Source organism: Herpailurus yagouaroundi, unplaced genomic scaffold (genome assembly GCF_014898765.1).
Source record: "Herpailurus yagouaroundi ecotype Mexico unplaced genomic scaffold, PumYag 355, whole genome shotgun sequence".
NCBI lineage: Eukaryota > Metazoa > Chordata > Mammalia > Carnivora > Felidae > Herpailurus > Herpailurus yagouaroundi.
In genome coordinates, this window is record NW_024412572.1 from 7190605 (window position 1) to 7218234 (window position 27630).

General features: G+C 36.5%; 1 protein-coding gene across 13 annotated transcripts in view; it reads left to right on the top strand.

The window, feature by feature from the left end:
* Positions 1 to 27630, top strand: part of ERC1 (ELKS/RAB6-interacting/CAST family member 1) — a 520536-nt gene that overhangs the window by 433697 nt on the left and 59209 nt on the right. For 9 of the 13 annotated variants that reach the window (XM_040462885.1, XM_040462876.1, XM_040462881.1 and 6 more), the window contains one exon: positions 2021 to 2119. In XM_040462885.1, the coding sequence (XP_040318819.1) occupies positions 2021 to 2119 (99 nt within the window). Of the gene's footprint in view, positions 1 to 2020; positions 2120 to 3606; positions 3674 to 27630 lie in introns of all 13 variants that reach the window. The other 4 variants (XM_040462886.1, XM_040462888.1, XM_040462887.1 and 1 more) reach the window with 1 other exon arrangement.

Consider the following 27630-nt stretch of genomic DNA (forward strand, 5'->3'; position numbering starts at 1 on the left):
TGTTACTTACATATGTTTTGCTTAGATCTCTGGCCATGACCTTATCTTGCTCTTTCATTTGGGATGAATTTCTCCATCATGGCATTTTGTCTAAGTCTCTGCCTTCTTCTCTGTGTTAGAAAATCCAATTATGTCTCCTGCTCCTCAAACTATTGTCCTTAGGAAGAAGGAGTCATGTAGTGCCCCGGCCTAGCACTTTAAGAAATGTCTCTGGTATGTGCTGCATGCACTCTGCTCTTGTGTTTTGGCTGATCTGTCCTTCAGGCCAGTCATCTGCGGAGGTTCCTCCTTGCCTGCTGTGAGCAGTGTTTGGTCCCTGGCCTGATTGTGGCAAGTTTTAGCCAGGTATTCTCTGGTCTGGTTGTGAAATAAAACCTGACACCAGCTCCACCAGAGCTGAGGCCCTATAGAACTCTCTGGTTGGGAGATGTGATTTATTTTGAAAAACTGAATGCTTATTGATGGTGTAAAGAAAAGCTATTGAATTTTATATATGTAGCTTCTGTCTAATCATCTCACTGAACTTTATTATAAGTTGTAAGTTTTTTGGTTGATTCTCTTAGATTTTGTAGGTATGTCATTTCACTTACAGAACTATTCCCCCCCAATGTTTATGGTCTGTATATAATATAACATGCCCCGAAATTGAATAGTTGTTTAAAAAATGAGTAGTTTTTATAGTAACATGGAAATATGGGTCATACATATCATGAAGTGAAAAAAGAGTTACAGAGTCCTGTCCTAGATATAATCCAGTCTTTATTGTATTTTATTTTTTTAAACCTTTTTTTTTTTTTTAAGTAGGCCTTACTCCCATGTGGGGCAATGAATTCATGAATCTGAAATCAAGAGTCGTATGCTATACTGACTAAGCCAGCCAGGCACACCATTCCAGTCTTCATTTTTAAAAATAAAGCAAGCACTGGGGCACCTGGGTGGCTCAGTCAGTTAAGCATCTGACTTCAGCTCAGGTCATGATCTCATGGTCCGTGTGTTCAAGCCCCGCATCGGGCCCTGTGCTGACAGCTCAGAGCCTGGAGCCTGATTTGGATTCTGTGTCTCCCTCTCTCTCTGCCCCTCCCCCACTCATGCTGTCTGTCTGTCTCTCTCTTGTAAATAAATAAACATTAAAAAGATTTTTTTTAATAAAAAATAAAGCAAGCACTGCATAGAGGGCTTAATTTGGGAAGATTACTCTTTCCCTCTAAAATCTCTATACTAATTTTGGTGCCTGTCATAGTTTGCTTGTGCTGCCATAACAAAATACCATAAACTCACAATGCTGGAGACTGAGAAGTCCAAGATCAAGGTGCCAGCTGATTCAGTTCCTGGTGAGAGTTCTCTTCCTGGCTTGCAGAAGCCAACTTCATAATGTTTTCTCCTATAGTGGGGGTGGGGGGGGTGGTGAATGAAAGTGAGAATGAGAATGATCTCTTCCTCTTCTTAAAAGACCACAGTCCTATCAGATTAGGACTCCACCCTGATAGCCTTATTTAACCTTAATTACCTCCTAAAGACTCTAGCCAGATATACTTACATTGAGGGTTAGGACTCCAACATGAAAGGAGACAGAGGAGGGGTGCACAATTCAGTTCAGTGCAGTGCCTAAATTTTCCCTGATATCTTCAGAAATCTGATGTTCATTTTATTTCAGACAGAGTTAGTTTTATCGTTTCTTATGACATTCTTTTTTTTTTTTTTAATTTTTTTTAGTGCTTATTTATTTTTGAGAAAGAGAGAGAGCACAAGTAGGGGAGGAACAGAGAGAGGGGGCGACACAGAATCCGAAGCAGACTCAAGACTCTGAGCTGTCAGCACAGAGCCTGACCTGATGCTGACCTGATGGCAGGGCTCGAACTAACGAACCGCTAGATCATGACCTGAGCCAAAGTCAGATGGTTAACCGACTAAGCAACCCAGGTCCCCCTGTTTCTTATGACGTTCTTAAGGTACTTGTTACTTTTCAGTGTATCATAGAAATTTTTATTTCATTTTAACTTCATGAACCATTTCTTCTTAGACACAAAATAGAATGAAGCTAATGGCAGACAACTATGAGGATGACCGCTTCATGTCCTCCCGTTCCAATCAAACCAATCACAAGCCCTCCCCAGACCAGGTAAGACTGCTCTTGTATGTTTTATAGAAACAAATGCGCTTTTATTTCCTTATATTTTATACCAGCATGTTACAAATTCCAGAATACAAGTTAGAAAAATAAAATTAAATCATCAGTTTCTGATATCTCCTTCACTCATGTTTTTAAACACAGATTCAGTTTTTGTATAGGAAGGTGGTGGTGGGTGATTCTGAATATTTTAAGAGGAGATACTTGAAAGTTTGAGGACTATAAAAAATCGTTGAATTGGGTTCAGAAAAAAGATTAATCTCACAGATATATACTAATTTGTAAATGTCCTACTTTTCTTATTAAAACAATGCCTTATAAAAAAAAACTCTTTTGAGTTCAATAAGGCACAACTCTGTTTATAGATAACTATTGTTTAATTGCAAATTTTAAAATCTCTGATCATCACCCATTATAAAGAGTGAAAATTTCTTCTCTCTCATTTCCTTGGTTGATCCCTCCAGTATTTGTCATTCTTAAGGAAAATTATTGCCTTCAGCTTCTCATCAATGCAAAAGGGGCATTGATGAGTCTAAAGGGAGCCATATTCAACTCCAGTCTTTTGGAAGAACTGAACTCTCCCAAGATCTTGAAAATGATGGATGGGAGAGAGTGGTGAACAGATTACCTCATATTCCATTGCCAAAAATCAGATTTCAACATCTCCATCACACTCAATCTAAAATGTATAGCTGAAGGAAAAAAATAATAATAATAGTTAAGTAATTACATCCATATGACTAAAAAGTCAAGGGAAACTCCCCCACTAAACATCTCCACTGAATGATAGCCATGGCATTGTCTTAGAAGAAGAAATATTGCAGATGAAAGCAGCAATAATATCCAAATTGCGATTTTTTTGTAAGATACAGAAGGCAGAGTCATAGTTTGATGACATTTACTAAACCAGTTTAGGCAAGCCTTATGTTTTAGAGGGAAAACAATACCAATCTTAATGTAGGCAGAATGGAGAACTGTCTGTCTGAGGTCAGCAGTCTTTCTTTGCCAAGAAATACTTTTGCTATCTCTGCCTGTTCTTGATACCCAGAATTAAATTTATGCCAGTGCATATAAGATGAGTATTAGATTCTTTCCTTGAAATAGGTTTTGATAATGTATAAATACAAGAATTGGATGCCTGGGAGTAGTGGGAGGCAAACAGAAATGGGGAAAGTTTGAAGAAAAGGCAAAAATAAAGAAAAGCCTTCAACCTGATAATGTTGCCCAGATCTTGCTCTGAAATGGAGACAGTATCCTGGAAAGGTAGGAAGAGTAGAAGTGTAACAACAAACTAATTACTAATTTGAGTAGGTTAGGGAATTTAGGGAATTAGAATCTAATATAAGAAGAGTCAAGAATTTAGAGACCATTTTCTTCTACTACATTATGCTTATGTCTTTGTTTTAAATACTAACCAACTCTTTTTCATTCCCATGCTGCTCTGGGACATTGTTCCCTTTGTCAACTCTCTCCCCTAGGATGAGGAGGAGGGTATATGGGCATAGCCAATCAGATGCTCTTAGTTCAGCCATTTTGTTCAGAACGGTGAGAAACACCTTTCCTTAACTATAGAAATGTTTTCTGTTTGTTTGCTTTCATTTTTTTTTTTTTTTTACACAATCATTCTCACATCTTGTTTCTTTGTAATTCATGAAATTGTTTGGTGTGCTTTCTGTGTTCTCATTTTCACATGACTCCTGTGTGTATTGCTATGCTTCTGACATAGTGCAGTTGGGTTTTGTGGCTTTTTTTTCTTGTGTGTTAATAGTCACCTTTATAATTTCTTTATGTACATTTTTGGGAGAACTTCCAGGGCATATAAATAAATTTCTCCTTTTGTGATTTTATTAATAAACTACCTTATCTAGTGTGATTCAGCAGTGTCCTGGTAAGGTTCATAGTGACTTACATCAAACTGGAAGTAGAAAATTGTTCAAATATTCTGCCAGTAGGTTTGGGATATACTTTTTATGATAATTAATTATAAGTATATGTCTTTAAAAAAATTGTGCTGTGAACTAAAACTTTTTGTTTCTTTCTGTAGAAGGATGCTCTGAATTCCCAGGGTCAGTGGTTCTTACAGAGTGCCTACATCCCCTAGGGCTTTGACATTACTCTCAAACTGTCCTTTAAGAAGTAAAGAAGTAAAGGAAGACCTTTTAAAAAATCGGTCTAAAGAATTCTTTCCCTCTCTTTTATGGATTGCTGCTGTGTTAAACAGTTGCCAGGACACTGTCTAGATTCTCCTTTCTAGGCCAATTGGCTGGAAAACACAGTCCAGCTGTGGCAGTATCTCCCTTTGATCTGATGCCCTGGAGGTTTGACTAAGGAAATCCTTTTCTTAGAAAAAAAAAATAATTATAATTAATAAGTTCACACATATTGGTGGCCTTGCACTCCCTGGATTCACTGCCCTTGCTTATTGGTGATGTCACTCTTTTGGAGTCAGTTCTCCCTGAAAATTCTGTGTCTTAGTGTTATACTTCTTAAAATGATGAGAACATGTGTAGACCTCTCACTAGCAAACACAGCCAAGAAGGATGATGAGGTAAGTTGTGGAAAGGGGCATATACTGTGAAGATGGGAAGCTTTCCAAATGACTTTATCCTGAGGGTGTAAAAGGCGAAATGTATACCAGCCAAAAACCTCTTTCAGTTAGAGTGTTGCATGCCAGACAAAGCTAAAGCTGAGAAAATTAGTGTGCTAATTCTCTTTATCTACACTACCCCCTGTAAGGGTAGCTATTTGTCATCGTGAAGGATGTGGGGGCCATACAGTAGTTGAATACAGTTTACCAGTCCCCTCCTTCTAAATGAACCTGCCATATCTATTTTGGCAGAACATAGGAGCCTCTTGGCATGCCTTAGCAGGAAGCACGTACCTGATGTATATGAATAGGATTGTATTGATTGTATACCCTTTTTCTAGCCAATCAGAAGAAACAAGTTAGTGGTACAGGAAGAAGGCCCATATATAACATCACCAGCAGACTGAAAAATGAACAAACCTTCACGTACACTTGTTCCTAAAGTCTCCACTGTATTTTCTCTACTTCCCTAGTAGAATAACTCCTACAGAGACTTGAAATGCTATTAATTTGTTTTCCAAATAAAAGTTTCCTTTTTCCAAATAAGTTTATTCCAAAAGTTTATTTTTTCCAAATAAAAGTACAGCTTACTGCACTAAAATATTAACTACCATTGGTTTAACACAGTGGAGTTGTAATTAGCTGGTCTTAAGTGGAGTTCCTATGGTACAATACTTCCACTTTTCTAAAATGTGCTATAAATGTCATATTATCATAAGGGTTTCATAAGAAATGCGTGAGTGACTGCAGATGTAATGACTTGACCTCCAGTTTTCCTCACTTGTTTTCTTGCAGAGAAGTTTTTCCTAACAAAACTTTAAACTTTTGAAATTGATGATTTACCTTATAAAACTTAAGAATATAAATAATACTTTACATCTCAAACCTTTTGTAAAACACAGTACATATCAACAGCAAAACCTAGGTCTTACTAGATATAATCAATACTCAGGAAGAGAATCATAGAAGTACGGAGCTGAGAGGGGTCTCGGTAATTTCATAAGAAGTGGCAGAACATGATGGTTAAGACTCTAGGCTTTGGAGCAGAATGTCTCTGGTGAAATCTTAACACCACCATGTATTTAACTTGTGACTTCGGACAAGATACTTAATCTCCCCGCAGTTCAATTTCTTCATCTTTCAAATGGGTGTTGTTGTGAGAAGCAGATGAGTTGTGAGAGGCATAAACTTTGTGGAGTCAGACAGCACTGCTTTGCATCTAGACTCCTCCACCTTCTTCGTGGCCTGGGGAAATTAACTCAGTTTTTTGTAAAAATGGGTTTATTAATGGACTAGTTTGTAGGGTTGTTGGACAGATTAATAAGTTGATGTATGTAAAATGAATTGAACAGTGTCTTCCACCATGTACTCTGCTTATATTATTATATTTGTTGTTGCTGCTGTCATCATTAACTTGAATCCACCTCCAGGAAGTAGTCAGCATTCAGTAAGTGTCAGTTACTATTTTTATTAATATCTATTCCAGTGCCCTCATTTTATATTGTAAGGATGCTAAAAAAAAAAAAGAAAGAAAAGAAAAAAAGATTTAGATACGACATTAAAGCCCCCAGGCATTTCTGTGGTATGGAAAGAGGAACTAGTAGCTGGCAGTGAAAGAGATAATCTAAGACATATTGATGATTATATCTCCCTTTCTGTCACCAAAAGTTTAATCTCTTGTATGCTGAGGAATTTTTTTCCCTCGAGAAAACACCTTGAATTTTTCTATAAAAGAGATTTATTCATTGAAACTTTCTTTGAAAGAGTTTGCTGTCAAGAAACCCTCCTCAGACACACAGAATAAAGCAAGTGTTACCTCCAGTTAGAAAACATGAAAGTCCCAGGGCACCTGCGTGGCTCAGTCGGTTAAGTGTCCAATTTCAGCTCAAGTCATGATCTCGTGGTTCGTGAGTTTGAGCCCTGTGTCAGGCTCAGTGCTGACAGCTCAGAGCCTGGAGCCTGTTTTGGATTCTGTGTCTCCCTCTCTCTCTACCCCTACCCCACTCATGCTCTGTCTCTCTCTCCTTCAGAAGTAAGTAAACATTTTTTTAAAAAATGTATTTAAAAAGAAAGCCTGAGAGTCCCTTCTCTCTCCCCTCAGCCTATAGGAAATCCATGTGAAATGTGTTCCCACTATTTTCCATCCCTTTAATTTGTGTTTTCTTCTTTCTTCTTTTTCCCTTACAGTAGAAAGTAGTCCCCATGGGCGCAGGGACTTCAATATGTTTACTTTTCTATTTCTATCATCTTGGGGCACCTGGGTGGCTCAGTCGGTTGGTTAAGTGTCTGACTTCAGCTCAGGTCATGATCTCACGGTTTGTGAGTTTGAGCCCCGCATCTGGCTCTGTGCTGACAGCTCAGAGCCTGGAGCCCACTTCAGATTGTGTCTCCCCCTCTCTCTGCCCCTCCCATGCTCATGCTCTGTCTCTCTCTGTCTCTCAATAATAAATAAGTGTTAAAAAATGTATATTTCTATCATCTAGAATAATGCCTAGTATATAGTAGGCCCTCAGTAAGTTTATATTAAATTAATTAACTTTTGAGTTCATGAAATCCAGAGAAGAAACAGTAAAGTTTACACTGAAACCAAGAGCATAGAATTAGCTGTTAGCTTTAATGTCAGCATTACCAGTACAAGAAAGGGAAGTTTTGAAAAGGAAGATAGGAAAAGTGTCTAGAAACAAAAGACCTGTACAGAGAAATGTTAAGAATTTAAAGGAAAGCCATAATTAAGCCCTAGCATCAGGCTCCCATAATTTCATTCTAAATAAAAAAGAGTTGACTATAATTGAGAAATATTTTCTGTTGAAAACTGAACATCCTTCGGGTTAGAAACTTTCCTCCTAGAACCTGTGACTCATAGCCATTAGAAAGAACCTGGAGCATAGTAGGTACCATGGCCATGTGCTCTTTGTATACTTCATTCCGTGGAAGTGCTTTATGTAAACTAGCAGCAGACCCCCTCAAATAAAGGATGTACTTGTCAAGAGACTTAGCATTTGGTCTTGGAATAAGACCATTCCACTGACTAAAATCTGAAAATGAGTTGCCTGACCATTCGATCAGCACTATAGCATCTCAAAACATGTTTTGGACCAGTATGTTATGAAACTTTTCTTTCTTAGAGATATCACTGTTAAGACAAACTTTTAATACAAATGTTTAATTTTTTTTAATGTTTATTTATTTTTGAGAGAGAGAGTGACAGGAGTGAGGGAGGGGTAGAGAGAGAGGGAGACACAGAATCCAAAGCAGGCTCCAGGCTCCAGCTATCAGCACAGACCTGATGCGGGGCTAGAATCCACAAACTGGGAGATCATGACCTGAGCCAAAGTTGGATGCTTAGCTGACTGAGCCACCCAGGCACCCCATTTTTTTTAATGTTTATTTTTTATTTTTGAAAGAAAGAGAGTGCAAAGGGGAAGGGGCAGAGAGAGGGAGACATAGAATCTGAAACAGGATCCAGGCTCTGAGCTGTCAGCACAGAGCCTGACATGGGGCTCGAACTCATGAACTGCGAGATCAAGACCTAAGTCAAAGTCAGACACTTACTTAACTGACTGAGCTACCAAAGGTGCCCCCAGAAGTTTTTTATTTTAATGAAGTTGAACTTTTCAATTATTTCTTTTATGGATCATGCCTTTCATGACTAAAAAGTCATCGTCATACCCAAGATCACCTAGGTTTTGTCCTATATTATCTTCTAGGAATGTTATAGCTTTGCATTTTACATTTAGGTCTATGATCCATTTTGAACTGATTTTTTGAAAAGTGTAAAGTTTGTGCCTAGACTGATCTTTTTGCATGTGGATGTCCAGTTCTAGCATCATTTTTTGAAAAGACTGTGTTTGTTCCATTTTATTGCCTATATTCTTTTGCCAAAGATCAGGTGACTCTAGGTATGTGGGTCTGTTTCTGGGCTCTCTGTTCTTTCCCACTGATTTATTTGCTGGTTCTTTTGTCGATATTATATTATCTTTATTACTGTAGCTTTATAGTAAGGCTTGAAGTCAGGTAGTGTCAGATCTCCAACTTTGTTTTCTCCTTCAAAATTATGTTGACTATTCTGTATCTTTTGGCACTCCATATGAACTTCAGAATCAGTTTTCTGTTTTCCACAAAATAACTTGCTGGGATTTTGATTGGGATTGCATTGAATCTAGAGATCAGGTTGGAAAGAACTGACATCTTGACAATACTGGGTCTTCCTATCCATGAACCTGGACTGTCTCTCCATGTTTAATTTTTTCATTGATTTCATTCATCAGAATTTTGTAATTTTCTTCATATAGATCTTGTACATATTTTGTTAGATTTATACTTAAGTATTTCATTTGGGGGGATGCTATGTAAATGGCGTTGTGTTTTTTATTTCAAATTCCACTTGTTCATTGTTGGTATATCAGAAATCAATTGATTTTATATTAACCTTATACCCTACAACCTTATTATTGTAATTGTTAGGGTCAGGCGTAAGGCAGGGTAAAGATAGGAGTCAGAGGCTAGAAAATTTTAGCAGTCAAAGGCTTTATTTGGGAACTAAGGTCTCGGGCAAGGTTCGGTGACTCAGGGAGAGAGAGAGGAGTCAGGGAAGTCGCACCCAGGTGTGGTGGGGTGGGGTTTTTAAGCTGCAGCGGTTCCGGGTTTAGGTCTGGGTGGGCCTTTTTAGCGTCAGGTGGTGCTTTTGCTCGGTGATTGGTTGACCTCCAATTCGTTCTGGCAGCTACTAGGGGCTTTTCGTTGGGTTGCACTGGCAAGATGGCTGTCCCCTCTACTGTGGTTCCAAGGACATCCTAACAGTAATTAATTGCTTATTAGTTCCAGGAGTTTTTGTTATTGTTCTTCAGTCATTTGGATTTTCTACTAGACAATAATGTCATCTCTGAATAGAGACAGTTTTATTTCTTCCTTCCCAATCTGTGTGTCTTTTATTTCCTTTTTTTTTTTTTTTTTTTTTTTTGTCTTATTGCATTAACTAGAACTTCTAGTACAATATTGGAAAGAAGTGGTGCAGGGACCATCCTTGTATATACCTGATCTTAGTGGGAAAGCCTCAAATTTCCCACCATTATGTATGATGTTAGCTTTATATATATATTTTTGTAGACATTCTTTATCAAGTTGAGGAAGTTCCCCCCTCTATTCCCAGTTTACTGAGATTTATTATCATGAATTGGTGTTGGATTTTGTCAGGTGTTTTGTCTACATCTATTAATACAATTATGTGATTTTCCTTCTTTTGCCTGTTGATGATCATGATGGCTTACACTAATTGATTTTCAAATGTTGAACCAGCCTTGCATACCTGGGATAAATTTTACTTGGTCTTGGTGTATAATTTTTTTTTTATGCATTGTTGGATTCAGTTGCAAATATTTTGTTGAGGTCTTTTGCATCTATGTAAATGAGAGATACTGGTCTGTAGTTTTCTGTTCTTCTGATGTCTTTGCCTGGTTTTGGTATTAGGGTAATGCTGGCCTCATAGAGTGAGTTAGGAAGTATTCCCTCTGCTTCTGTCCTCTGAAAGAGATTGTAGAGAATTGATATAATTTCTTCCATTTAAGGAAAATGGGTAAAATTTATCAGTTAACCCCTCTGATGTAACTACTTCCTTAGATGTTTACCTTAATCTTTATAATAATATATCTTACAGTTAGTAGACTACAAATGCATTTTCCTAGATAAATTTCTTTATGTAGATACAATATTCCTTTAAATATCGCTAACATGTATTAGAGAAAGACTCCAAAATTATAAGGTCTTTTTAAACCTGGCACTCACATCCTGTTATTTTATTTAGTCATCTCCATGTTTAAAGAAGAGTCCTATTCTTGGGGGGAAATTTTGTCTTCTGTAAAATAAATTTCTGCATTGAAACTCAGTTTTTTCAATTAATTTTCCATATCAAAATGGAAGCTATGTTTTTAATCAGATTTTGTTCAAAGTAAAAAAAAATTTTTTTTAGACAGAAGCAGTGAAGGAAGTGGGAAGTTGTTTAATGGGTTTAGAGTTTCAGTTTTGGAAGGTGAAAAATATAGAGGTTAGTTGCACACCAGTGTGAATATACTTAACACTACTGAACTGTACACTTAAAAATGGTTAAATGGAAATTTTTATGTTATGTGTGTTTTACTACAGGTTTTTTGTTTTTTGTGGGGGGTTTTTGCCACAACTTAACGTTTTTAGTGAAAAACAACTAATGGTGATCTTCTGGCAAAATGTATTCAAAATATGCACTATTATTTGAAACATTATATAAGTAAGACAGAGAGGCACCCTTCTTTCCCAGATAAATATCTTAAAGTTTTGAAATGGAAAAGGACTGCCTTTGAGCTTTTGTTTAGCTTTTTGTTCTCTACTTGGGAACAGAGCTATTGATTTTAGTAGTTGATCTCTTAGCATATTAAAGAATTTGTACTGTTTGTGGGGCTTCCGTGAGTTGAAGGATAGGAAGCTCCTCCAAAAGGATCATTTACATAATTTATTGTTTTTAAATATGTTCACACTGGGGCTTACTTTAACAAAGGTACACAACCCATACTTACTACCAAGACTTTATGTAGCCAACCTAGCAGCTACATGCTGAGTTTTTAAGTGAGTTGAAACACTAAGTAATTTTACCAACTTCAATTATATGGGATCTTTGCTTTTTTTTTTTTTTTCAACATCTTATTATGAAACTTTTCCAACATACAGGAAAGTTGAAAAAAATTGTGTCTTAAACCTAGAGTCTCTAAGATTTTGTTATGTTTACTTTATCACATCTTCCCATCTGTATGTCAACCGGTCTCATTTTTTCATGCATTTCAAAGTAAGAGACACTTGTATCCATCACCCCCTGCTTATTAATTAAAATTCAAAATTTTATGAATTTTTATGAAAATTTTATGAAAATTCAAAAATTTATGGTTTTTTTATTAGTGAAATGCACCAATCTTAAGCTATGCTATTCTATGAGTTTTGTGTGACCTAAACTCCTATTAAGATATAGAAAGGGGTTAGCAAATATTTTTTTAAGAGCTACATAGTAAATATTTAGGTTTCTGTAGCAGCTACTTAAGTCTACCACTGTAGCGAGAAAGCATTAGTGGACAATAAGTAATTAAATAAGAATGGTTCTGTTCCAATAAAACTTTATTTATGGTCACCTGAGATTTGAATTTCATAGAATTTTTACATATCATGAAATAGTTTTCTCCAACCATTAAAAATTGCAAAAATTATTCTTAGCCAACAGACATGCAAAAATAACGGCTGTCTGGATTTAAATCATTTGGTCATTGCTGTTTGCCAGGCCCTGATACAGAGTATTAACATCTCCCAAGAAAATTTTCTCTCACCTCTTGTCATTGCCCAGTCTGTACCTATGTACTCACACCTAGAAGCAAACACAGTTAATGTTTGTGTGTTTGCTTGACATAAATTAATTTGCCTGTTCTAGAACCACATATAAATGGAATCATACAGTCTGTCCTCTTGTGTAAGATTTATTTTACTCAGCGTAATACATTTAAATTTCATTCGTTTTTTTTTGAGTAAGGACCTATATGTGAGACCTGAAACCATGAAGAGAGAACAGAGAGCACAGGTCTTTGACATCGAATGTACCAACATCATTCTAGATATGTCTCCTTAGACAAGGGAAATAAAAACAAAAATAAACTATTGGGACTACATCAAAATTAAAAGCTTCTTCACAGCAAAGAAACAACCAACAAAACTAAAAGACATCCTACTGAATGGGAGATGTTTGCAAATGACATATCTGATAAGGGGTATCCAAAAGATGTAAAGAACTTACACATAACTCAACACTAAAAAAAATAAATAATCCAGTTAAAAAATGGGCAGAAGACATGAACAGACATTTCTCCAAAGAAGACATCCAGATGCCCCTCAGACACATGAAAAGATGCTCAACATCACTCATTATCAGGGAAATGCAAATCAAAACCACAATGAGATATCACTTCACACCTGTTAGAATAGGTAAAATGAAAATCTCAAGAAATAACAAGTGTTAGAAGGACGTGGGAAAAAAAGGAACCCTCATGCACTGTTGGTGAGAATACAAACTGGTGCACCCACAGTAAAAAACAATACAGAGGTTTTTCAAAAATTAAAAATAGAGCTACCCTACAATCCAGTAATCACACTCCTGGGTATTTAGCCAAAGAATACAAAACACTAATTCAAAGGGATTTATGCACCCCTGTGTTTAGTGCAACATTTACAATATAGCCAAATTATGAAAGTAGCCCAAGTGTCCATCAACAGATGAATAGATAAAGAATATATGGTATATATATACAATAGAATATTATTCAGCCATAAAAAAATAATGAAATTTTATCATTTGCAGTACCATGGATGGATCTAGAGAGTATTATCCTAAGCTAAATAAGCCAGAGAAAGAAAAATACCATATGATTTCACTCATCTGTGGAATTGAAGAAACAAATGAATAAAGGGGGAAAAAAAAGAGACAAACCAAAAAACAGACCCTTAACTATAGAGAACACACTGGTAGTTACTAGCAGAGAGATGGGTGAGAGGATGGGTGATATAGGTGAAGATTAAGAGTACACTTATCATGATGAGCACTGACTAATGTATAGAGTTTTTGAATCGCTGTATTGTACACCTGAAACTATTACAACACTGTACATTAACTACACTGGAATAAAATAAAATAAAAAATAAAATCATTCATTTTTTTAATTGTAGATGTAGTTCATTTTTATTGCTTAGTTGTATTCCATTGTGTGGTGACTGATCACAGTTCATTTGGATCTCTTTGATGTCTGGCCTGTCTCCAGTTTGGGGCAATTATGGATAAAACTATTCTTAAACACATCTTTAGGTGGACAGATGCCTTTATTTCTTCAGGTAACTACCTACAAATGGACTTACCTTTGTTATTTGATAGGTATCTCTTGAGTTTTATAAGAAACTGCCACTTTTTCAAAGTGGTTATATCATATTTTTTGCTCCCACCAGCAACAAATGAGACTTCCAGTTGTTCCACATCCTTCTAAACATTTGATACTTTCCTTTTTTTTTTTTTTTGATTTTGACCATTTTTATGGCCGTATACAGGTATTTCATTGTGGTTTTCATTTTAATTCTGTCACTGATTAGTGATGAGCACTTTGTCATATGCTGACTGGCTATTTGCATGTTTTCCTTTCTGAAGCATCTGTTCACATTTTTATTTTTAATTGAATTTTTGTTTTATTAAGTTGTAAGCATTCTTTATATGGTTTAGATACCAGTCCTTTTTGAGATACATATCTTGCAAATATTTTCTCCTAGTCTGTGGCATGTGTGTTCAGTTTTTAAATGGTATTTTTTCATTATCAGGTCTTTAATTTACTGAAGTCTAATTTATCAGTTTCTAATGGTTATTGCTTTCTAGTTTCTAAGAAACTTTTGCCTAACACATAAGAGCTAAAATATTCTGTTTTTTTTTTTTTCCTTTTTCCAGACACTTTATCATTTTGTGTCTACATTTAGTTCTGTAATCCACCTCTAAGTTTGATATATTTTGGTAAGGTAAGGGGTCAAGTTTCTTTTTTTTCCCCAAATGCATATCCAGTTGTTCTTAAATATTATTCTTTCTCTATAGAATTCCTGTGCACCTTTGTAAAAAAAATCAAAGATGTAAATATGTGTCTATGTTTGTGCCTCTTCTGTTTTATATTACCACACTGCCTTAATTGCTTGCTATAGTTTCATAATATGTTAAAATCAGGTAGTATAAGTCTTTCAAATTGTTAATCTTTTTTTTTTTTTTAAGTTTATTTATTCATTTTGAGAGAGCACAAGTGGGGAAGGGCCAGAGAGAGAGAGGAAGAGAGAGAATCTCAAGTAGGCTCCACACTGTCAGGGCAGAGTCCAATGCAGGGCTTGAACTCACAAACCATGAGGTCATGACCTGAGCCAAAATCAAGAGTTGGACACTTAACTGACTGAGTCACCCAGGTGCCACATCAAATTGTTAGTCTTTATTAAAGTTGTTATAGTTATTTCAGGTTGTTTGCATTTTCATATAGATTTTAATCTGTCAGTTTCTATGACAAATCATGCAGGGAGGGTATTTAGATTGCATTGATTCTGTAAACTAGTTTGGGGATAGTTGACATTTTAACACTATTAAGTCTTTCAAACCATGAACATAGTATAGTTCTCCATTTAATTAGATCTTCTTTAACTTGTATCTACAATGTTTTATTTCAGTTGTTTGCTGCAAATATATAAAAATACAGTTGTTGTTTTTTATATTGAAATACCTTACAGTTTTGCTTACCTCACTTATCATGGCAGTTTTATTATTATTTAGTTTAAAATATTTTCTCTTCTTCCTACAGATTTGCTAAAGTGTCTAATTGCAAATTGGGTCATATTTTTATTGATTTCCAGGTGAATCTCATTGTGATCAGAGAATATACTTTGTATTATTTTAATATTTTATATTTTCTGAGGCTTTCATTTTATGTCCCAGAATACAGTCCATGTTGATGAAAATACATGTGCTCCTGAAAAGAATGGTATTCTTTAGTTATTGCATATAGTGTTCTATAAATATCAGTTAGGTCCAGGTGGTTGATAAAATTGCTCACAAATTGCATGACTTTACCAAAAACTTATGAGATGGAGATGTCTATTAGTTGCTGAGAAAGAAATATTAACATATTCAAGTATAATTGGAATTTTTGTATTTGTCCTTTGAATTCTTCGATTTTTGCTTCATACATTTTGACATTGTTATTATTTGCATACCCATTTATGATTGTACTCTTATTAAACTATTCTTCTTGTCATTATGAAATATCCTTATTTTTAATAATACCCTTTGTCTTTAAATTATTAGTCTTAAACCAACAGGGAACAATGTAAAGTGACAGTAGAGGTCACTTAAGTGTTGTCTGGCAAATTAACAGGCATTCAATGAATACTTCTTGAATATTGACTTTCTCCAGCTTTAGTTTTTCTCAAGATTGCTTTTCTTCTTTTCTTTAATGTTTATTTACTTTAGAGAGAGAGAGGGTCAGAGAGGGAAGGAGACAGAGAATCCCAAGCAGGCTCCTGTCTGTTGGCACAGAGCCCAACATGGGGCTAGAATTTACGAACTGAACCGTGAGATCATGACCTGAGCCAAAATCAAGAGTCGGATGCTTAACTGACTGAGCCACCTGGGCACCCCTCTCAAGATTATTTTTAGTTAGGGGCGCCTGGGTGGCTCAGTCAGTTAAGCGTCTGACTTCAGCTCAGGTCATGATCTCACGGTCCATGATTCGAGCCCTGCATCAGGCTCTATGCTGACAGCTCAGAGCCTGGAGCTAGCTTTGGATTCTGTGTCTCCCTCTCTCTCTGCTCCTCCTCTACTCATGCTCTGCCTCTCAAAAATGAATAAATGTTAAAAAAAAAAAAAAAAAAGATTACTTTTAGATAATTCATGACCTTTTATGGGTCCTTAGAAATTTTAAGATTATTTATTCTATTTCTGTGAAAAATGTCATTGGTATTTAAATAAGGATTGCATTGAATCCATAGGTTAGATTGCTTTGTGTAGTTTGGACATTTTAATAATATCAGTTCTTCCCGTCCTTGAGCATGGAATATCTTTCCATTTATTTGTGTCTTCTTTGATTTCTTTCATTAATGACTTACAGTATTCAATATACAGGTCTTTTACCTTCTTGGTTAAATTTATTCCTAGGTATGTTATTCTTTTTTTTTTTTTTAACATTTATTTATTTTTGAGAGAGCACAAGTGGGGGAGGGGCAGAGACACACACACACACTCACACACACACACACACACACACACACACACACACACACAGAATCCAAAGCAGTCTCCAGGCTCTGAGTTGTCAGCGCAGGGCCCGACACGGGGCTTGAACCCACAAACTGTGAGATCATGACCTGAACCGAAGTTGGATGCTTAACCAACTGAGCCACCTAGGCACCCCTCTTTTTGATGTAATTGTAGACAAGATTGTTTTCTTAATTTCTCTTTCTGATAGTTTATTATTAGTGTATAGAAACACAACAGCTTTTTGCGTATTGATTTTGTATCCTACAGCTTTACAGAATTCATGTATTCTAACAATTTTTTGGCACAGTCTTTAGGGTGTTCTATACATAATATGTCATCTGCAAATAGTAACAGTTTTACATCTTCCTTTTTGATTTGGTTGGCTTTTATATCTTTTTCTTGCCTAATTGCTTTGGCTAGGACTTCCAATACTAAAAAAAAAATGTGGTAAAAATAGACATTCTTTTTTTTTTTTTAATGTTTATTTATTTTTGAGAGAGAGCGAGTGTGTGTGCAAGCTAGGAAGAGGCAGAGAGAGAGGGAGACAGAGGATCCGAAGCAGGCTCTGTGCTGACAACGCAGAGCCCAACACAGGGCTCGAGCTCACAAACTGTGAGATCATGACCTGAGCTGAAGCCGGATGCTTAACCCACTGAGCCACCCAGGAGCCCTGGTAAAAATAGACATTCTTGTTTTGTCTTGTTCTTACAGGAAGCGCTCTCAGCTTTTTGTTACTGAATATGTTAACTGTGGACTTGTCATATATGACCTTTATTATGTTGATGTGTGTTCCCTCTATACCCACTTAGTTGAGAGTTTATCACAAATGGATGTTTAATATGGTCAAATGCTTTTTCTGCCTCTATTGAGATGACTATCATCATTTTATCCTTCATTTTGTTAACGGTGTATTGCATTGACTGACTTGCAGGCGTTGAAGTATCCTTGTACCCCTGGAATAAATCCCACCAGATCCAAGATGTGATCCTTTTAATGTATTGTTGAATTCAGTTTGCTAATATTTTCTTGAGGTTTGTGTGTGTGTGTGTGTGTGTGTGTGTGTGTGTGTGTGTGTCTATGTTCATCAGAGATATTGGCTTATAATTATTTTCTTTCTTGTGGCATTTCTGTTTTCTTCTAGTTTTGGTATGAGGGTAATACTGGCCTCATAAAATGAGTTTTCAAAAGTTTCCCTTCTTCTGTTTTTTGGAAGAGTTTGAGAAGAATTGCTGTTAATTCTTTAAATGTTTGGTAGAATGCACCAGTGAAACCATCTGGTCCCAGGCTTTTCTGTTTGGGGAGATTTTTGATGACTGATTCAATCTCCTTACTCAATATTGGTCTGTTTAGATTTTCTATTTCTTCATTATTCAAACTTGATAGGTTGTACGTTTATAGGAATGTATCCTTTTCTTCTAGGTTATCCAATTTGTTGGCATATAATTGTTCCTAGTAGTCTCTTATGAGCCTTTGTATTTCTGTGGTATCAGTTGTAACATCTCCTCCTTTATTTCTGATTTTATTTATTTAAATCCTCTCTCTTTTCTTCCTTGGAGAGTCTAGCTATTGTTTGTCACTTCAAAACACCAGCTCTTAGTTTCATTGATCTTTTCTATTGTCTTTTTGGTTTCTATTTCCTTTATTTCTGCTCTGATCTTCAGCATTTCCTCCTTCTATTAACTTTGGCCTTTATTTGTCCTTTTTCTAGCCCCTTGAGGTGTAAAGTTAGATTGTTTATTTGAGACTTTTCTTGTCTTTTGAGGTAGGCATTTATCACTATGAACTTCCCTCTTAGATTGGTTTTAACATTTTAAAGAGAAATAAAGTAAACATTGAAGTAGTCCCCTGTGATTTTCTTTACTGGCCATCTGCTGAAACATTATGTCATGAGAAGAGCTGATGATATATATACTTCACAGGTCAACAGTAACTCACTAACCCATAGCCAGAGAAAATACCAAAATAGCTTGGGACCTCAAGAAGCTTTTATTTGAATCTTTAAAACCTAAGAAACTTTTCTTTTCTTTCTGTTGAATTGGTTGTTAATCTCTTTTTAGCTTTGGAATAGCACTTTTCTGCTTAGACTAGAGGAAAATTAAGATTTTTTGCTGTCAGGAATTATTTCTTTCAAAGTGGTATTTCTCTTCTATAAAAGGGTACATGTATATAATTTCGTTAAGGCACTTATACTGAATTGTGTTTAATAGTTGGGAGTGAGAGTACTTTTTGGTATGTGATTTTGCTACTTCTCCTGTGGGGATAGTAATATTTTCCTGCAAGAGTGAATGCTTCCGCTTCTACTTCCTGCTGTCCTCTTTCCCCCAAACTTATAAGAGCCCTTGATAAACAGAGTGGAGAACCAAGCATTGTATACCAGTGTTCTCACCAGCCTCACCAGATCCTGACTCTTTTATTCAACTAAGAGAGGTGCCAGTCATCTATACCTGCTCAGCCTTATCTCACAGCAAAGAGTGAAACAAAAAGAATTCGTCACAAAAATAATCACTCCTCTGTGAACAAAGGTTCACATCATTCCTCCTTGATGTGTTTTGGCCTTTCCAGAATAACTGTGGGACAATGTTGATCTGTTTATATGACTTGGACAGAGCTGTTAGGTTTTTAGCACAACCTTTCAACTGCCAAAGTTGTTTTTTCTCTGACAGACTGACTGTTAGGATCAACTATCATTTTTCTGGCCCTTAGATATTAAATTCCTCAAACTTCAAATATGTCTTTTCTGTTTCACATGAATTATCCAAGAAAAATGTAGACAGCTGTTTGTATAATTAAAAAAACATTAAATGAAGGTCAGATATTTTAAGTAATTCATTAACCTCTTAGATCCTTAGTTTATTCATCTCTAAAATGAGTGTGATGATAACTGTCCTATTTCTTTTAAGGCAGTGTAGTGAGTGTGAAAGGTGTTTATAAGTCCATAAGCTGCTATGCAAATAGTAGGTGCACAGCCAGCATTCACTTCAGATAGCTTTTGTGTGGTATTTGAAGTGTAACACAGGCAGTCTTCATTTTTAGTTTTAGAACATTTTTTACAGATACATCAAAGGAATGCTGATGGGAAAAGGATATAGTTGTTTGACACCAAATCTCTGTATTTTAAACACCAACTTTCTGTATTTTTAGCGTTAGTCAACATTTTCTGAGGTCACTGTGCTTTGTGATAGCCTGCAGATACTCTCAGAATTCTAGAACCTTTGCTCTAGACTACAGTTTTTGCCAGATTCAGACTACAACTATGTTACACGCTTTGTGGACTGTAATAGTTGATATAGTAAGATAAAGTAATGCATGCTAGCTACAATATGAAAGCTCTATCAACATTATCATAGAAATAGAATACTGCTTTTATTTACTAACTGTAATCATTCCCCAGTTTTTTCACTGTTTTGTGTACCTTTGTACTTCTAAATTCAGCTTACCATTCTTTCTTCCTTCATGATTTAGAATGATTTGTGACTGAACCAGATTTTATCTTCAATGTTTTTCTTTTTCTTTCCTTTTTTTAAAGTATGATTTCCATTTTATTTGTTTTCCAGAGGATAGCTTTTCTTCAGACTTAAAAACTCACCTCCTTACATTGGCTTTGGCAGAGGTGATAGGGTAGCACCTGCAGATCTAAATCCCATTGGGGGGTGTTTGGTCCTTCTGGGCTTCACAAAAGTCATACCCTACTACCTTGCTACAAATGGCACAACTCCTGCAGTAATGTAGTTTCACTTAGAGCTTGAGAAGCATAAAGGTATGAAAGACCCTTGCTTCAGAAATGTCCTGATAGCTATAGCCTCTGCTGTGTTTCAAACCATGAACGTTTTAGTGGCCTAGTCCTTGGGCACACATCAGGCACAGCGGGTGCAATGAACAAGCTGCACATAATGTTGGCGGCCCTTTTCTTCATGATAATTGTTTCTTCTTTCCATGGTCATCTTGGAAGCAAGCACCCAAGAGCTCCGCTTTTTCTCATGAAAACATTTTTCTGCTGTAGAGGTATTATAACTGTTGGGATTCCTTCAAGATGGCTGCCTCTGCTCTCCTTCTAAAAGCCCACTAGGGTATTTAGGCCCCCAGGAGCCACAATACACTGGTACTCCTGGTGAATTTATACATCTTCTTCCTGATTAGGATTTCTCTGATAACTGGTCACCAACCTAGAAGTATCTCAGAACTTCCCCCCTCCCTGGCCTTTCACTTTTTTTTTTTTCTTCCCTTAAAGCCTAGACAGTCTTCCAGAACTGGATGACCATGAAGATAGATAGAGGCATGCCCAGCCCCATTTCCCCATTCCAGCAGCAGACAGGAAAGGAATAGGTCTCACTGTATCTCCTAGATTTATATATACTCTCTTCTCTCTACTTGTCAGAATGCACACTTCTGTGCATAAATGACTGTGTGGGGACTTTCTTTGTGTGAGAACTAGGAGTCTTAAGGAAGGCAGATTGAGAAAAATTGGATTTGTAGTCAACACTAATCACTTAACTTCGAAAGGGAAAGAATTACCCATAATCCCACCACTCTGATGCAATCTCAGTTAACATTCTCTTGTCTCATAGTCCAGTGTTATTGTTTTTCTTAGGTATTTTCTTAGGTATTTCTTTCTTAGGTATTGTCATAACTGTGATACATGCACATTAGTGCACTTAAAAATTTCTACTTTCTGGGGCGCCTGGGTGGCTCAGTTGGTTAAGCGTCTGACTTTGGTTCAGGTCATGATCTTATGGTTTGTGAGTTCGAGCCCTGCGTGGGGCTCTGTACTGACAGCTCAGAGTCTGGAGCCTGTTTCAGATTCTATGTCTCCTTCTCTCTCTGCCACTCCCCTGCTCACATTCTGTCTCTCAAAAATAAATAAATGAAAGGGGCGCCTGGGTGGCGCAGTCGGTTAAGCGTCCGACTTCAGCCAGGTCACGATCTTGCGGTCCGTGAGTTCGAGCCCCGCGTCAGGCTCTGGGCTGATGGCTCAGAGCCTGGAGCCTATTTCCGATTCTCTGTCTCCCTCTCTCTCTCTCTGACCCTCCCCCGTTCATGCTCTGTCTCTCCCTGTCCCAAAAATAAATAAACGTTGAAAAAAAAAATTAAATAAATAAATAAATGAAAAAAAATTTTTTTAATTAAAAAAAGAAAAAAATTTCTACTTTCTTAAAAATGTACTATTATGGGGCACCTGGGTGGCTCAGTCGGTTAAGCGTCCGACTTCGGCTCAGGTCATGATCTCGCGGTCCGTGGGTTTGAGCCCCGCATCGGGCTCTGTGCTGACAGCTCAGAGCCTGAAGCCTGTTTCAGATTCTGTGTCTCCCTCTTTCTGTGACCCTCCCCTGTTCATGCTCTCTCTCTGTCTCAAAAATAAATAAATGTTAAAAAAAAATTTTTTTTAATGTACTATTATATCCCACCTATGAAACTGACAAAATATTTTTTCTTTTGTGTCCTTTATAAGGCAGTTGTATTATTTTTATGGCCTTTTACCTTGGTGGTAAAGGGTGTTTGTCTTTAGACCTAATTTGAATGCTGCTCAGTAGCTATGTAATTTCCCACAAATCACTTAACCTCTTCTCTAAGTGTTCCTCATTTGTTAAATGGCAATAATAAAACCTGCAGCAAAGGCTATTGTGCAGATTAAATATAATAAGGTATTTAGTGCACTTAACCCTTTGCCTGGCATGTAGGAAGTGCTAAATAAATGACAGTAGCAAAGACATTCTTAGTGGCTGTGATACAACCCTGGAATATTTATGAGATCCATTGATGCTGCTATTCATTTTATAGATTTTTCCTGCCTCCTAATAGAGTAACATTGCTTTTTTTTTTAATTTTTTTTTTTTAACGTTTATTTATTTTTGAGACAGAGAGAGACAGAGCATGAACAGGGGAGGAGCAGAGAGAGAGGGAGACACAGAATCTGAAACAGGCTCCAGGCTCTGAGCTGTCAGCACAGAGCCCGACGCGGGGCTCGAACTCACGGACTGTGAGATCATGACCTGAGCCGAAGTCGGACGCTTAGCCAACCAAGCCACCCAGGCGCCCCTAGAGTAACATTACTTTAATTGCACAGGTAACCCACAATCCTAGTAATTATTTTTTCCTGCAGCAAAAGAAATTAATTTTCTTTTCTGAATCTCTAATTGAATTGTTAAAGTTTACCAGTAGTGCCTGAGCAACAATATAGGTACCTCTCCAAGGCCTCAAGGCATGGGATGTTAGCCATACATATTAAGTCAGACCTGATTACCTTTAAGGAGCACCCCATGATGGCAGGTGACTTCTTCTGGAGTTTTCTGACCTGAAGGTGATTTTCAGGCAATAGTAAGAAGTAGAAACCACCACCTCTATACTGAAGTCTAAAGTAATTCTGGACACACTTGAAAATTACGTAAGTTCCACAGAGGCAAAGACCTCTTAGACTACATGAGAAAGTTGTAAGTAATTTGGGAGAGAAACCTTTCTCTTGATGTATTCTTAAGACATCATTTATACTGTTCCATAGGTACATCCTACATTTTTATAGTTTCTGCTGAATGATTTAAGGTGACATTGTCCTGTGACTCATGTGATTTATTTCTTAGACTCAGAACTACGGTATTTTAAATGTTTCTGGAACATATGCTCTCAGATCCTTTAAAAAAATTTTTTCTAAGTGTTTTATTTATTTTTTTTGAGAAAGACAGAATGCAAGTGGGGGGAGGGGCAGAGCACGGGGGAGACACAGAACCCAAAGCAGGCTCTAGGCTCCAAGCTGTCAGCACAGAGCCCGATGTGGTGCTCAAACCCACAAACCGCAAGATCATGACCTAAGCCAAAGTTGGACGCTTAACCGACTGAGCCACATGGGTGCCCCACCATTGGTCCTTATCTTAATGATTATGAGCATTTGACTAATGGGGAAGAGCTGTCTTTCTCCTGTTTGAGGTACAGTTTGTGACTGAGACATTCTTCCTGGACAATAAAAATACCCTTACACTTTGTGCAAAATAAAAGTTTTCACATCTCAGTTGATTTTCACAGTCATCTGAAAATGTGGAGACCCTGCAGAGCTCAGTATATATTTATCAAATGAAAAAGCTTGTGAGTTTTTACCATAAAGGGAAGTTGCATATAATTTGTTTAAGTTTTTATGCATTAGTACCAGATATTTTTAATCTTTTAAATTCTTCTGTACCTTAACAGGTTATTTATCCTATAATCTGACTCTATTCTTGTGTATCAGTTTTCCAGACTGATCTAGCTCCAGTCTGTATCTAGTGCACATTCTAGAATATGCCATTAAGTTCACCATGCACACCCACCAGTTACCATATGATAGGGCCCCCTTTTAATAGTTTTGGAAGACAGGCTTAGCAGTTGCCTATTATATCACATTTTTATTTTGTGGAGTTATGTTTTGGAGGACATGATTTGAATCACATTTTATCTGAACTATTAAACAACAATCTTGTTACTATAGGGTTCTACAGTATTCCTTTCATTAACTTGTCCTCAGCTTCTCACTAATTTGTTATTTTCTATACATTCTCTCTGTCTTTAGGATTACTATCTGTTTTGGGTTAAAGGAATATTTTCTGAAATACAAAAATGCATCATCAACCAAAACAAAAGAGTTATTCTCCATTGATGTGTCTTCCTCCTTCTTCCTGATCCGAAGATGACGAGGCTAAAGTTTCCAGCTGGATTTGGCAGTTAGCATTTCTGGGATAAATTAAATGAGCACACTTGATTGAGGTGTAGCTGGACTGTATCACTGTCTTCCTATTATCCTGGGAGATCAAAGCAGAGCACAAAATGGGGCTTAGTCTTTAAAATATTTGAAACAGATGGCTGGTTCTTTTTGGTGAAAATTCAGGTTTTAAGGCAAACCACTTGTTAGCAAGACTTCATTTCTTTTCATTGAAAGATAGTCAACATTGAATATGTACCACTCTTTCTTCCTCAATTTCAAGACTAGAATTACAAACTTTTTGTATGAGGAGGGATTTGGCAAACCTAGAAAGCACTTGGACTGTCTGCGTTCCTTTTCATGTGAATATAAAATAAGTTATTCAAATTTTGCTTTTGTCATTTTGGATATTAAGTGAAAACATCTTAAATGTTTAAATTTTCATAGTCATTTTGTTGGTGGGTCACTATTTAGAATCTAACATTCATATTGTTATATCCTCCAGAAATTGAATCAGAATGTTTATCCCTCACTTCATGTTTTAATAAGCTGAAAAGCACATTCTCCATACTTCTTTATCATTGACATCTGGGTCCTAAGTTCACATAGAATAATTCCATAAGTGTGGTTTGAGGTTTTTATTGTTTGGTTTAAAACTGACTGAAATGAGAAAATTAAGTCAAAAATATTTTTTGGGAGTCTACTTCCAATCCAAATACTGCACTAGGTATATGGATTAAAATATATGTTTCAAGACTGTAAAACAAATACTAAACCACATTTTCTCCAACAGAAAAAATTATACAAGGTACAGTAGGAAAACCCAGGCCTCTCCAAGAAACTCAAGGTTTCACAGAGAAGGTGACAGTGAGCTGCCTCTTGAAGGAGCAGTTCTCATTTGCCAAACAGATCTAATTTTAGACAAGGAAGCATAAACAGCATAACAAATTTGGTATACTCTTAGTAGTTCACTGTGGATAATGCTTAAGGTGTAATTAATTATTTCTACATAACATATTACCCCCAACTTGTCAGCATAAAAGATAATAAGCCTTTGTTATCTCAGAGGTATCTGTGGGTCAGGAATTCAGGAGCCACTTAGCTGGGTAGTCCTTACTTAGAGTCTCATGGGGTTACAGTCAAGATGTCAGTTGGGACTGCAGTTATCCAAAAGCTTGACTGGGAATGGAGCATTCAATTTCAAGATGGCTCATCTACAGTTCATGTTGGCTGTTGGCAAGAGCCTTCAGTTCCTCCCTGTGTGGATCTCTCCATAAGGCTGCTGGAATATCCTCGTGACATGGTGGCCAACTTCAGCCAAAATGAATGAATCTGGAGAAGAGAATAAGGAAGAAGCCACAAATGCCTTCTGTGACCTAGAATCAGAGGGTACATACCAGCACTCTTACCATATTCTGTTTCTTAGAAGCAAGTCACTAAGACCATCCCACATTTAATGGAGCAGAGTATCTCAGGCTCTACTTTTTGAAGAGAGGCATGTCAAAAGAATTTTGGAGTTATTTTAAAACACCAGAGAGTATCAGGGTAGGAGGAGGGCAAGCCATGAAAGCTGGTGCAGTCAGCAGGTAGATCATGAAGACCTTAGTATGCCATGTAATCTGTACAGGATGGACAGAAAGAGAATACTGGAAACGAGAAGGTCAGTTAAGATTAGCTTCTTATTTTGTCTTGGAGAGTGATGCTGAAGGCCTGAATAGATGCAAGGACGGAAGAGTTAATAAAGTGGGAATATATTCATTATCAAGAAACTTTGGTTCTTCTAAGAAATATCTCCAACCGTTTCCAATCTTCTTTGGGTTAGAAAATAGAGAACATAGTATAAAAGCCCAGTTATGGTTTAGGAAGTTAACTTGCCCACAGGAACTATTCAAATAAAAAGCAGTGAATAAAGCCAAGGGGAGAAGCATCAAGCTGTGATCCACAGCCACTAGCTGAGTAACATAGCTCCTAACCATGTTTACAAGTCAGGTTACCTCTCCAGGTCTTGAATTTTTCATTTAGAAAGTAGGGCAAGGAGAAGGGGAATAGATTACCTACATGATCTTTAAAATTCCTCCCATCTTTAGCTCTGTACTGAAAATGAGTACAAGATGCTGTTTTGGTCCAATTAGTGTTTCACGCTTGTTTAACCTTGAGAATGTTTGACTCTATAGAAATATTTGACCTATTCACAAACATTTAAATCAGGATATACCAGTGTCAAGGAATTTTCACTGAATTTTTGCGGGAGCTGAAACTAAGTTAATTCTATTTAATTTCTTTATCAGTGTTCCATACATGTAATTGAAAATGGCTAACGTTTTCAATATTCTTATTCAATATTCTTATTCTAGTATTTTGCTGAATCATTTTAGTATCCTTTCTTTTCCATTTGCCTATTGCCAAATTCACTTTTCTATTACATCAACGTTTTATTTTATGTTAATATCACTATTGATGCAAATAATATTCATTATGAATTGATTCTTTTATATATATATATATATATATATTTTTTTTTTTTTTTTTGCATCATGATAAGTGTACTCTCTTTAATCCCCATCCCCTATTTTTCTCATCCTCCTACCCCCTCCCCTCTGGTAACCATCAATGTGTTCTCTATAGTTAAGTCTTTGTTTTGGTTTGTCTCTCTCTCTTTTCTTTTCCTTTGCTCATTTGTTTTGTTTCTTAAATTCCATATATGAGTGAAATCATATGGTGTTTGCCTTTCTCTGACTGACTTATTTTGCTTAGCATAATACTGTCTAGCTCCATCTAGGTCACTGCGAATGGCAAGATTTCATTCTGTTTTATGGCTGAGTAATAGTCCATTGTATATATATACACCACATCTTCTTTATCCATTCATCTTTCAGACACTTGGGCTGCTTTCACAATTTGGCTATTGTAAATAGTGCTACAATAAACATAAGGGTGCATGTATCCCTTTGAATTAGTGTTTTTGTATTCTTTGGATAAATACCCAGTAATGTGATTACTCGATTGTAGGGTAGTTCTATTTTCAATTTTTTGAAGAACCTCCATCTATTTTTCACAGTGGTTACACCAGGCTACATTCCTACCAGCAGTGCATGAAGGTTCCTTTTTCTCCACCTCCTCACCAATACTTGCTGTCTCTTGTGTTCTTGATTTTAGCCATTCTGACAGGAGTGAGGTGATGTCTCATTGTAGTTATGAATTGAATTTTTTAATGGTAGTTATTATTTATTTCTTAACTAATCTGTGAGACAGTTATAAGAATTTCCTAATATTATAGTTACCCCACTGTCTGGAATTGATCTATTGTACGGATTGGCAAAGTTTTGGGTAAAGGTTTGTAGATTAAAAGCAACCATAGGTAATATGTAAGTAAATGAGCATGACTCACAATCTAATATAACTTTATTTATGGATGCTAAAATTTGATTTGT